The sequence below is a fragment of the Mercurialis annua genome, linkage group LG7 (assembly GCF_937616625.2).
Source record: "Mercurialis annua linkage group LG7, ddMerAnnu1.2, whole genome shotgun sequence".
NCBI lineage: Eukaryota > Viridiplantae > Streptophyta > Magnoliopsida > Malpighiales > Euphorbiaceae > Mercurialis > Mercurialis annua.
Genome location: NC_065576.1, coordinates 44117256 through 44130055, shown reverse-complemented (window position 1 = coordinate 44130055; position 12800 = coordinate 44117256). Strand labels below are relative to the sequence as shown.

At 32.0% G+C, this 12800-nt stretch overlaps 3 protein-coding genes across 4 annotated transcripts; 2 read left to right on the top strand and 1 right to left on the bottom strand.

Annotated features, from left to right (window-relative positions):
- Positions 1-113: 113 nt before the first annotated feature.
- On the bottom strand, positions 114-2012 carry LOC126657728 (uncharacterized). Its single transcript, XM_050352473.2, has one exon. It carries the CDS (start codon positions 1883-1885, stop codon positions 341-343), a length of 1545 nt encoding a protein of 514 aa, XP_050208430.1. The 5' UTR covers positions 1886-2012; the 3' UTR covers positions 114-340.
- A 285-nt stretch (positions 2013-2297) lies between these two features.
- Positions 2298-5395, top strand: LOC126657729 (WRKY transcription factor 1). Of its 2 annotated transcripts, none has more exons than XM_050352475.2 (5): positions 2298-2594; positions 3011-3720; positions 3812-3950; positions 4029-4187; positions 4770-5395. In XM_050352475.2, the coding sequence occupies exons 2-5, from the start codon at positions 3126-3128 to the stop codon at positions 5272-5274; spliced, it is 1398 nt and encodes a 465-aa protein (XP_050208432.1). In that variant the 5' UTR covers positions 2298-2594; positions 3011-3125; the 3' UTR covers positions 5275-5395. The 2 variants fall into 2 exon arrangements, with proteins under 2 accessions (XP_050208432.1, XP_050208431.1); XM_050352474.2 differs by having other exon boundaries at positions 3003-3720.
- A 5229-nt stretch (positions 5396-10624) lies between these two features.
- LOC126654623 (F-box protein At3g07870) lies at positions 10625-12145 on the top strand. The gene has a single exon (XM_050348544.2). It carries the CDS (start codon positions 10834-10836, stop codon positions 12058-12060), a length of 1227 nt encoding a protein of 408 aa, XP_050204501.1. The 5' UTR covers positions 10625-10833; the 3' UTR covers positions 12061-12145.
- The last annotated feature ends 655 nt before the right edge of the window (positions 12146-12800 follow it).

Genomic DNA, 12800 nt, shown 5'->3' with positions numbered 1-12800 from the left:
AATGGTTCAAAGTTTTCTTGTTTGCATGAATCTTAAATTTGCTCAGCCTAGCAAAAGCTTAGAATTCACAATGACAATGTTTGGCTCATAAGACATCGACATGGCAAACTCAATTTCTGACAAATTAAACTTAAGCATTAACTGAACACTTATTTAATACATTAACAACAAGTCGTGACTGTTATTTCCTTTAAGCTCAACAACCATGTAAACAAGGAAATTAAACGTATCAACTTATACATGCATCCTTGAAGACAAAAGGTTTAGTGCTGCATATATATACCACAAGAGAGCAGCTACTTACTAATTGAAACACCTTATCAAGAAGAAAAATATATTTTCACCAAGGAGGATTGGAATTCTCCCTTACAGATGGTGACCTTGATCTCATGCTTTCGTCTCTTCCAAACCTAGAGACACTTCTAATACTCTTTGGAGTGCTGATTCCAGGGCTTGATCCTCTGTAACTAGCACGAAGCGATTCATCAACAGAAGATGTAGACTTAGAAATGGCATTCCTCATAAATTTCTGTGCAGCAGGAGAAAACGTACGCGCATTTGGACTAGCACTACCTCCTCTTCCTGGAGAATGCAATGGAGGCTTTTGAAACATCTTTGACCTCTCCCTTACCTTCCGTGCAGCATCCCTAGACAGCGAGTGGGCCTTAACATCTCTTACAGGTGGATTTGGAATTCTAAAATGAGCTCCATCACTGCTACCACCAATATCAATCGGTGTATCTTCACTCTCCAACCTCATTGGTGTCCCCTCAATCTCACCCCACGTAATAAAAGGTGATCCATCAACCCCCGGAGCTGGCGAAGGAGTCCTAACAAAACTATACCCATTATCTGCCTTCTTCCCTGATTCAACATAAAATTTATCCGGAGTCTTCTTAAAATCCTCTAGATCATACTTCTTCATTTTATCCACATCTCTACATGACATAGGAAGAGGAGTACCTCCAATAATCGGAGCATAAAGAACCTCAAGACTACCATCATCTTTCGGTCTAGAATCCAACATTTTTCCATGAAACCGTGTATTCGACATACTAATTTCTTTTGTCAAACCCCTCAATCTAACTGCAGCTTCCTCTTCCGTCAACGAAGCCTCACCTCTATCAGCTGGGTGATACATCAACAAATTCTTTGCCGTGTAATTCCACCCTTCTAATGTACTCACAGGCTGACCAGACGTACCATACCCATCCGTAATCCTATCTCTCTTATCACCCTCAATCAATTTAACATCTTCGTTTTCTCCCTCTAGTAAATGAACATACTTTTCCTTTCTTTTTCTATTAACTTTCTCTAAAATCTTCGAAAAACTATCGTTATCTTCGCTCGTATACCGTCTAAAAAACTCATCTAAACTCAACGAATCATTAACAACATCACCACCAGTACCACCCTCATTACTATCATTAATCTCTCCCTGACCGAAACGCGGAGTTCTATTTAAATTACTAGTATTTATATCAAATTCATCTAAAGGAGTAAAATTTCGCATAAAAGTAGAACCAGGGGTACGAGATATAATTCTAGAACTACGACCATCAGGGTCAGAAACATTTACACTTTTTCCACGGCGGCGTTCGATGATCTTCAGTTGAGCGTCACGGATTTGAATCGGGTCTCCGGTTTTCACCGCTTCAAGCCAATCGAGACGGTCCCGGAGTTTAGAGATGTCGGGGAAGAAGTCACGTTCGATGATTTTCTCGATTGCAGCCACGTAGGCATCCTCGTCGAGAACTCTGGTACGTTTTCTAGGGTTTTGTGGTGTGGAATTGTTTGATACTTGAAGGGTAGTTTCGGGATTTGTTGATGATGAGGGCGACGGAGACTCGAGGTGGCGTGGTGAATGTCCGGGAGTTAGAAGCATAGTTGATTTGTTGAATTAGGGTTAGGGTTCCGGTGATGCAGACGGTGGTGAAGATTAGAGAGAGATCGTTGATTTTTTTTCTTCTTCAGATAATGCGCGTCAAACAGCGTGAGTTTTAACAGCCAGACTTTATATAAAACATTATCATCCAACGGTGTTAATAAACTATTAGCACTGTTTCTATCTGGCTAAAGTACATAATGGCATCTAATCTTTTCGATTTAGCATTTCAGTGCTGTAATTTAGTGTCACATGAGCAAACATCCATGAAACGATGCGTTTTATTGAAAAAAATGAGCAAACACAAAACGACAGGTGTCTAAGAAAGAAACTGAAACAGTTGCGTAAGAAAGAAGTAACAGACTGGCACGCGGGTATAGATTCTTAAACTGTTCCCTCGCTACATCCAATCATTTCCTCTCTACTCTTCTCTTCTTCTCTCACTCTCTCTGATTATGGATTAGACTTAAAAACAAAAATTACTTCAATTTTTTAATTTTTTTTCTCTGATTTACCCCTAAAACCCTCAATCTTATACACACTCACTCACTGGCCAAGCCAACTTCTAGAAGCTTCTATTAACCGGCGGGTGATCCCGACACCGGCCGCGATCTACGGAGCTGATTCGGAATTCAACAAGTAAATTATTATCAATTTCGCCGGTTTCACGTGGAACTGGAAGCAGCTGATCATGCTTGGTTAATTTTTGGTATCCTGGCTCTTATCTTTCATTAATTACTTTTAATTTATTTATTATAGTTTGATTAATGTTTATATGCTGATTGATTTTTTTTTACTCTATATCTTCCTTTAGTCAATTAACTGTTTTCTAATTACAGTTTGATTTATGTTTATATGCTGATTGATTTTTTCCCCTGATTTTTCTAAGTGTTTCAGTTAAGATATGTAATTGGTGTTTGTTTGGTTGCTGGGAAAATTTAGGAAATTGATAGAAAGCTCAGAATTTACATGTCAGCACTAGTTTAGGTTATCAGAGTTTAATTGTTAGGTTTTAGACAGTTAGTTAGTTGTTTAGTTAGTTTAGAGAAGAAATCATAATTTTGACTGTTTTAGCTTTTATTTTCTGTTTGGCACATAATTTTGACTGCTTGGATAGTTTTGCAGGTGTCAACAATCAGCAGAATGTAGAATTTCATTCAAGCTAGCAGTAATTTTGCAGTAGCAGCAGCACCTTGAGTTGGTCGCGTTATGTTTCTGGCGTAAATTTCACAATTTAGAAATGGTTTCATCAGGGGAGCATTCAGACGAATTTGATTCTGATGAATTGCAGAAAAAACGGAGCCTTGATAATGGCTCGGACACTATTCAACAGAATGATGATAACGGAAATCATGTATCAAAAGATCAAGAGGGAGTTGCTCCTGTGACCCCGGAGAAAATTTTGCAGGGTCCCGATACTTCAGCTGGGTTCCACATATCGCAGCTGGATAAAGAAGGAAGCATCTCCTCGATAATACCGAGTAAAGAGAAATCACAGACCCATGGAAATAGTTCTAGTGTTAACCAATGTGGTCAGGATGGAAGAAGTCCTATTATGCGTGAAAAAGTGTTGGAGGATGGATATCATTGGCGAAAATACGGGCAGAAATTTGTGAAAGGAAATGAAATCATAAGAAGCTATTACAAATGTACGCATCCAAACTGTCTAGTTAAAAAGCAATTGGAGCGTACACATGATGGTCAGGTTGTGGATGTTGTTTACTTTGGTCCGCATGATCATCCTAAACCTGAAAATAATCTTCCACTTGCTGTTAGCTTTGTTTCGTCTGTTGTTGATGAAAGAGCAGCTCAACCTTTATTAACTGTCAAGCAAGGTAATGGCAAAGAATTGTTAATTCCCGTATCCATGTTCGTTCGGCATAGTTTATTTTTAACCTGATATCAAATACGATAAACATTATGCAGAAGATCATGTACCTCACCTACCTAATAGGATGAGTGACCCTCAGATTTCAACTGTTGCATCAAGTGAGAATGTGAAACGAGAATCTACTTTGACAAGAGATGAGGTTGATAATGACGATGCTCTCCGCTCAAAAAGGCAGTAAGTTTGTTGATTAAATATACAAATTTCAGCTTTGGTAGTTACTTCTGAGCTAACCTCTGCCGATTGATCAAACAGGAAGAAAGGCTCCCATAATGTTGAACCTACTCCTTTAGATAAGCCAAGTGGTGAACCACGTGTCGTAGTTCAAACACTAAGCTTGGTTGATATTGTGAATGATGGGTACCGTTGGCGTAAATATGGACAGAAAATGGTTAAAGGCAATCCAAATCCAAGGTAAAGTTCCATCAGTTAATCTGTAATACTTTATATTCATATGCAATGTTGGGCAGTTGACATTTGGTTTACTCGTATCGCACCAGTGCTCCTGCACTATTGATGCATTACCATAGGCTTGGAGTAGAACCGAGTCAAATCACGAGCTACTTGAGATTATACTTGATATTAATCAAGCTGAGTTTGAGTTCGAGCTACTCAAGTCAATTATAGAGTCAACTTCGAACATCAAGATACTCAGCTCGACAGGCTCGCGACCTAATCGAGCTTTGATTAATTTACTTTTTTTTATCCTTTATAATTATACTTATTTACAATAATATCCAAATTTTTGTTCTAAATTGAATTTTCAAATATTTATACAGATAACTGAATGCACTCGAGTCGGGTTCAATTCTCTATTTTCTACTGTCCTAAAATAAAAATCGATTGAATTCAAGTTGAGTTTTGAAATTTAGAATCAAGTCGTGTTTGAGGTTAGCAAAATTTCAACTCGGCTCGACTCAACTACACTGCTACCAGGTCTTGCATGATTATATTTGAGCAATATGCTTACTTAAGTTATGCCATTTTGTAATGTAGGAGCTACTACAGGTGCTCAAGTCCCAGTTGCCCTGTTAAAAAACATGTAGAGAGGGCGTCTCATGACTCAAAAGTGGTTATAACGAGTTATGAGGGAAAACACGATCACGATATGCCTGCTTCAAGGACAGTAACTCTTAATGCAACTAGTGTGCATAGCGGTAATTCAGGAACTAAATCAGGCGGAAATGACGGGGTTGTCCAATCTTGTGGAAACTCGAAGGAGCAAGCCAGTGAGTCGATAAATCAAGCTAAAGGAAGTCATTCCGGTGGCTCAGAAATTGTTGTCTATTCTGGTTTAGGTGACGATAACAAATCAAAGGAGTTGCATAACGGCAAGCCAAGTTCAGTTTCTGAGGCTATATCAAATATGGAACACGACGGGGAATCAATAACTGAACCGAAAGTGAACTACGCTCCGTGTGGTGTTCGATCTATTGCTCCAGGTGCGGAGAGTAATTCAAATGAACAACACATACCAAATGCAGAGGCTGTTAAAAGCTAATTTAAATAGATTAATTTAGATGGGATATACATAAGCTGTGTAAATTATTACAATTGATCAAATAATCTCGACAGTTGTATAGTGTTTGAGATATCTAATATATGACAATTTTATTTTGACACCGTCACCTTCTTGCTGAAAACACAACGGCAAGCTTCTAATAGAAATACAAATTATAATAATATCTCCGCATTTTTATTTAACTCTTAATTAAGTTTTCAAATGTTTAAAAACAAATACTAAAGTTTGTGGTTTGGTAATATTTAATGATAAAATCAGTTTTGCAAAGATTAAAGATGTAATTAACATTATAATGAGTTCTCATATAGTGAAACTACGAGGTTCTTTTTGTTTTTGGGCTGTGGTCCGAGGTTTATCAAAGTCCATACATTTGGGTTTTTAAAGATTATGAAATGGGTTTTCTTTTTTCAGAAAGTATTTTTTTTCAAATTGTTTATAAAAATAAATTCGTTTTATTTTTTCAATAAAAATATATTTTTAATAATTCTGATATATAGTGATACATTTTTTTTTATAGAATTTTGATAGATTTTTAGAAAAGCATATTTTTATAATTAAAAGTATTAGAAAATGAATTTTATCAAAACAATAGTTCTAAAAAATATTTTTACATATAAAAACAGAACAATACAATGAAATTTCTTCTTATAGAATTGAGGAATCTTGTATTAAGTTAGATCGTTTTAAGTCTGTTTTATTTAAATTTTTAATTTAGATGAGTAAAAACAGATGATAGTTGTATGAGTAATGACACAATTGTATATGTCGAATTAAATTGGCAAACCATATAAGCAAATCTAAAATTTATTTTTGGCTTTTTAGTAATAAGTTGATAAAAAAAAAGCTAAAAACAGTCATTTGATACACTTTTAAAAAAATTAAAATAGTGTAATTTATAAAAGATTATATACTAAAATAATATATTCAAAAAATTCTGGCATACTGATATAATTATTTCAACCATAAATAGAGTGTGACAAAGTGTACCAACAACACGAACTGATTTGAATTCTGGAATAATGTTTTTTTTCTTTTAAGTTTCACTTTTCGCCTTGAAGCACCACATATTTGAAAGTTGTCAAAAAAAAGTTTTATCTTGTATTTTTTTAAACATTTTTGATCCAAAAGTCATAATCTAATATGTTTACGTTCATTACAAAACTGTCAAAACGATATTATTTGATGAAGTAAAAACACTTTTCAATGAAAATATATATATAAAAAAAAAACAAGAGTTAAGCTTTTTGTGTTTAAAGTGATAAAAGGATAATGATCCTTGTTTAAAATAATCCAAGAAATAGGACAAAATGGTGCACAAATGCATTTTGTAATCTTGGAAAATCACCTTCGAACGTTCGTTCGTGGAAATTTCTTGTAATAAATGAGTAGAGACTATGAGGGAGCTTAGGCTAAGTCATTGCGTATTGTTTTATTCGAGTCCTTAAGAATTGTAGCTTTCTTGTAGCCAATCCTAGAGGGTTTTCGCAATTTACATTTACTTTAGGTGTAACAATAAAAACATTAAAATATATTTTATAAATTTAAATAAAATTTATCAACCATTTCAGTTCAATTTCAAAAGTCGACAACAATTTTAATTTAATTTTTTTATTACAAAATAAACGAGGTGTTTTAAATAAGTCTCGACTATACAGTGACAACTTATATTTTTTCATATTCAGACTGATTTTTAGTTGAGCCGATAGGTTTCTTATGAAAAGCAAAAATCTAGTCCAAAATTTTAAATGCACTTGCATATATAAGTCTAATTTGAATTTACAACTTCACTTATGAAAAAAATATTTTATCAACTCATAGTGCTTTTAAAATTAGTTTAATTTCATTTTTTTTTGGTGACACTCACTCAACTGAGCCGAAACTCAATATCATTGTCAAATCTCGAGATGTGGACCGCCCGCAAGCCCACATACCTGGTAATTCCGGGCTATAATGGTCAGCAATCCAAGCTCAACCACTCCATATTAAGAAAGGGCGTAGCCGGAGTTCGAACCTGCGACTTTTGGCGTCCGATGGCTGAGGTTTAGACCAATAGACCAAATCTATGCGGGCATTTCTTTACTTATTGATATGATAATACTAAATTGTTCTGATATTAATTGATTATGCTAAATGTTTACAAAAAAGTCTAATGATGCTATTTTTTTTTTCATTTTTACAAATCAAACTTAACCTTTTAAAATTTGTATATTTATCATGATTTTATCATTTTGTAGCAATTATATCTAGTTTTCTAAAATCGAGTTAATTGTGCCTATGTTGCATATGTCATCATTTATCTTATCTAGTTTCTTTAGTTATTTACTATTTCGTTACTCTTCTATTATTTCTCCTGAGATCTACGCAATTGATTCGGTTGGGTCAACATGGAAGGACTTATTTATACAATTTATTCAAAACAGGCTGGCGAGATGTAAAATAATTTTTCACAGATTTAACAACCCTGAAAATAAATGCAAAATTATAATTTAATTTAATCGCCTGGCATTTCGGTCAAAAACTATCATCCCTATTAGTACAGAAAAATTACCACGACCCCTAAGATCAAGCTCAACAGCAGTATGTGCAAAATTTTCTTTCTTCGTAACCTTATATAAGAGCATTTTTGATACTATATACACAATCACACCTTTAATGTTAACTTTCTATGCCAACCATTATTTAAGAACATAAGCTAACCTAATTACTTAAGCATATTAGCCAAAAAATATCACATTTTTTTGATATTTTTTATTTATATTTTCAACTCTTTAAAAATGTCAACTTTGGTCTAACTTCGACAAATATATTTTAATTATTAAATTTTGTTTTAAAAGGTTATTTTTTTTAATTATGGCCCAAAATATTATTTTTCCAATAGAAATATTACTAATCAAAATGATTTAGCCTTTTTTTAAAGGGTTAATGTTATAAAAATTCACCAACTTTACACGTTTTCTCATTTTAATCATGTAGTTTAAATTTTCTCATTTTCATACACGAACTACCACTTTTTCTCAAATTCATGTATGGTGTTGAGGTGTCATGATTCAATTGGTGCAATTCAGTGAGGTGGAGGTCATTATACACCAATAAATGAGTGTCACCTTAGCACCGTGCATGAATTTGAGAAAAAATGGTAGTTCGTGTATGAAAATGAGAAAATTTAAACTGCATGATTAAAAATGAGAAAACATGTAAAGTTCATGATTTTTTTTGACATTAACACTTTTTTAAATGATAAGTAGTTGGTTACAGTTGAAATATAGTTGTTAAAATTAATTATTGAGATATATAAAAAAATTAAAAAATTAAAATATTTTTAGGTGGTTAGAACAAATATGTATTGAAACTATAATTTCATAAACGAAGATGTGTTAATACAAATTAGATGCATGCTTTTTCAAAGGTTTTCTTCTTTTAAATGAGCACGCATAAAGCAAACCCTTGAAAATAAGCACCTAATTTTTAATTAGCCACACCCACTAGTACTAAAGTTCTTTATAACATAGTCACCAATAAGTATATCTCTACGCATGTCCTAAAATAAAATAAGCACCTAATTTCTATTTTTTTTTTCTAAAAAAAATAATATAAAATAAAGTAAAATAAAGTTTACATAAATTTTATTTTAACTAAAGGGTCCATATAGTTTATTACAAACACTAATCCATAATCACATGGCATTGATATAAACTAACATGTAACATCATGTTATAGGCTAAGATGCAATTAATAATTATATGATAATAGTGAATATTTGTAGGTTCAGTTTGGCATTTTGTTATAGGTTCATTTGTACTTTAAAACTTTATTGTTTATATTATGCTCGCCATGACTTTTGCTGTGTATGTTTCTGCATTTCTGTATAAACATTTGTGGGTCCATTCTCCATAAAGTTTTCACAAGGGATGATTCCTGGCATCTGCTTAAACTAAAATATTTATTGCAATCACATAAAAAACAAAACCCAAAATTTGAGGAATTTAAAATTAAATAGAAAAAAGTCTGCATTGCCTTAATACCATATATACTACTACCTCCGTTTTTTTTAGTTGTCCATTTAGCCAAATAAATTTATCTACATTTAGTTGTCTATTTAGAATTTCAAAATAACATTAGCTATTATCTTCCAAATTTAACCCTCCCTAATAAATGACTCTATAATTCAATCTACAAAATATTTATTATATAATAGGGTTATATTAGTAATTATTGCTATTATTTAAGACAAAAATTCCACTATTTTAATATGTGCAATTTTAGCTAAATGGACAACTAAAAAAAAATGGAGGGAGTACATTATAAAAAGTATTAGCTAAATTTTGACCAAGAAAATTTCATTAAATGTTTTATTAAAACTAAGTTTACCCATTAAATATATGTATTAGTATTTATTTGGTATTATTAATTATTTATTTTAAAAATAATATTTATAATTTAAATTTAAATTTATTTATAATTTGATTAATTATTGAGTAATTAGTTTATAATTATTCATAACTTCAATTAAAAGTCAACAAAAATAATAATAGAAATTATTAGTGCAGTTATGTGTTATTTATTTGATATATATATATATATATATATTATTACTAATTTTATAATTATTTATAATTTAAATTGAAAATTAATGCTTTAATAATTATATTAATAAGTTTAGAATTCTATTAATTTTAGTATTATTATTGTATTTTAATATATATATTAATAATTAATAGTAAGAATAATTATAGTTCTAATTTTGCATATTATTTTTTTGTTATATTATTAAATGATTTATTTATTAATTAATAATTATTTGTAGTGTAAATGAAAACTTAATTTCTTAATTATGTTATTTTTGTTAATAGAAATAATTGTTATAATTATATATATTTTTTATTTAATGGAGTTTTATTACTTAAATATAAATTGAAATTTTAGATTACACATTATTTATAACTTTAATTGAATTTTTTTTATATGTTATAGAGCATAAATAATTTTAACATTTTTACTATTGTTACATAATTAATATCTCTGAACTTTATATTATAGAGGTTCTTTATTAATTAGGATCAATAAAAATTTCAAATTTAAATTAGTTAGAGTTAGCCAACCAGCTTTTATACTTATACTTTTTTAAAATAACATGTCTTTTATTACATTCTCATTAACGATAGTTTTGCAGTGAAATTTATAGTTACAACTTGTAATTTAAGTTCTTAATTATTATTTTGTTCGAAAGATGCTTACTCTTATTTAATTTGCTTGAAAAATGAGATTTGATCAATGCTAAATGTATTGATCAATCAATTTTACATGTCCCTTAATATGAAAAATAAAAATAAAAAATTATCTCCTTTATCTTTTTCATGGTGAGAATTTTTCAATATGGTGGATCCCATACCTCACCAATTTCCTTGTAGTTCCCGTCCACTTTTTTGAAACGTTTCTTTGATCTTATCAAAGTCCACCATATATTTTCATCTCCATCTTCTCCACACAACCCCCTTCTTTAATTTTCTTGATTATCAAACTTCTCTTAATTATTCTTTAATGGAGTTGCAGGCTAACCCTACCAAGAAACGAAGATACAATCTTGAAGATGATCAACCACCAACTCTAATGGAAAATCTACCGCAAGAAATCATTCAAGATATACTTTCAAGATTACCTATTTCTTCTTTAGTTCGGTTCAAATGTGTTTGTCATTCTTGGCGTGCCCTAGCTCAAGATCCGGACCTCATAAATATGTATTTTACTACCAATAATATCAAGAACGATCCTTGCTTAATCCTCCACTGCGATTTTCCGATCAAAAACCATCTTTATTTTCTTGATTTTGCAGCTGATAATCAAGAAAAACATAAAGTGAAGCGAATTCATACTCCGTTTTCGCCGATCATGCCGGAGTTTGATGTCGTAGGGTCGTGTAACGGTCTACTTTGCTTAGCTGACTCGTTGTATAATGATTCTATTTTTATTTATAATCCTTTTCTTATGAGCTATATTGAGCTGCCCAAGTCTTTGAATTATTCTGACCAAGAAATCGTTTTCGGGTTCGGGTTTCATCCCAAGACTCGGAAATATAAGGTGGTTAGGATTGTTTACTATCGGAACAGCTCGTTTCGAGCTCGACGGCTAATCTATCCGCAGTCCGAGGTTCAAATCTTGACGGTCGGGGACTCGGAATGGCGTAGTTTGGGCAAGATATCATATCAGCTCGTCCGTCGCCATTCGGAGGCATCGGTTAACGGAAGAATTCACTGGGTCAGCCGCCCGCGAAGATATAACCCCGCCCGCCGGCTAGTTTCATTCGACTTGGAAGACGAGCAATTCCGGGAAGTTCCGAAGCCGGATTGCGGCGGATTAAGTAGATGTAACTATCATCTTGTGGTGTTAAAAGGGTGTCTTTCGGCTGCCGTGTATTGCAATTATGGTAGATTGGAGATTTGGGTTATGAAAGAGTATAATGTGAAGGAGTCATGGGTGAAGCAATATTGTATTGGGAGTTATATGCCAAAGGGATTGAAGCAAAATATTGATAGACCCACAAAGATTTGGAAAATTAATGGCGCAATTGGAAGAGTTGTTAGGGTTTTGGGTGTTTTGAAGAATGGTGAAATTTTGTTGGAGTATAAAAACAGAGTTATTGTTAGTTATGATCCAAATCTTGGAAAATTCAAGGATCTTGCATTACAAAGCACACCAAAATGGTTTCAAACTGTGGTTCATGTAGGTAGCTTAAATTGGATTGATAGTCCCATTGATTCATACAATTAGAAAGTAATTTTTCTTATTATGCTAGTTAATTTACTAAATTAGTTCTTGAAAATAAAGTTGTGTTAATTTCTTGTGTTATGTAGTATCACCATCGTCTTATTTATATTTTCATGCAGGATTAGATGAGATTGAATTCATTACTAGAAATATATTTATTGTCTAGTTATTGTATAATTTTCCTCTATTCAATTAAATTTTTAACTCAAAGAATATCCAATTAAATTTCTATCGATTTACACACGACATAATTGGCCATAATATTAATTGTTTCTATTTTCTTTTCAGGTATTTGTTTTTATTTCATTATGATTATGAATGCACCCTATCCATCCATAGTTTAGAGAGGAAAGAATTTAATCTTGCATAATCAAAGTTTTTTTTTTTTGATGAGAGCATAATCAAAGTTCAAACTTACCCAAATAACCTTTCTTTTTCATATTTTTTTGGTTCAAAAGTATTAAAATCATTGGATTAGGCAACTGTATTAGATAAAAAGAGCCTCACCACCCACCTAATTAAATAGAAAAATACTAATTGTTTCAAAAAGAAAAAGGAAATATCAATTAAATATTAAAGGGTTTCTAGCACTTTGCTATTTTTTCTACATACACCAACCCACCAGCATAAAACAAGTGTATTATACGAAAACAAAAGAAACCCGAAATAAGAAATACCTTAAAAATACCTTAGCTATAACCAAACAAACAAATAATGCACAAAAAAAGTTTGCCCTAAAGTCA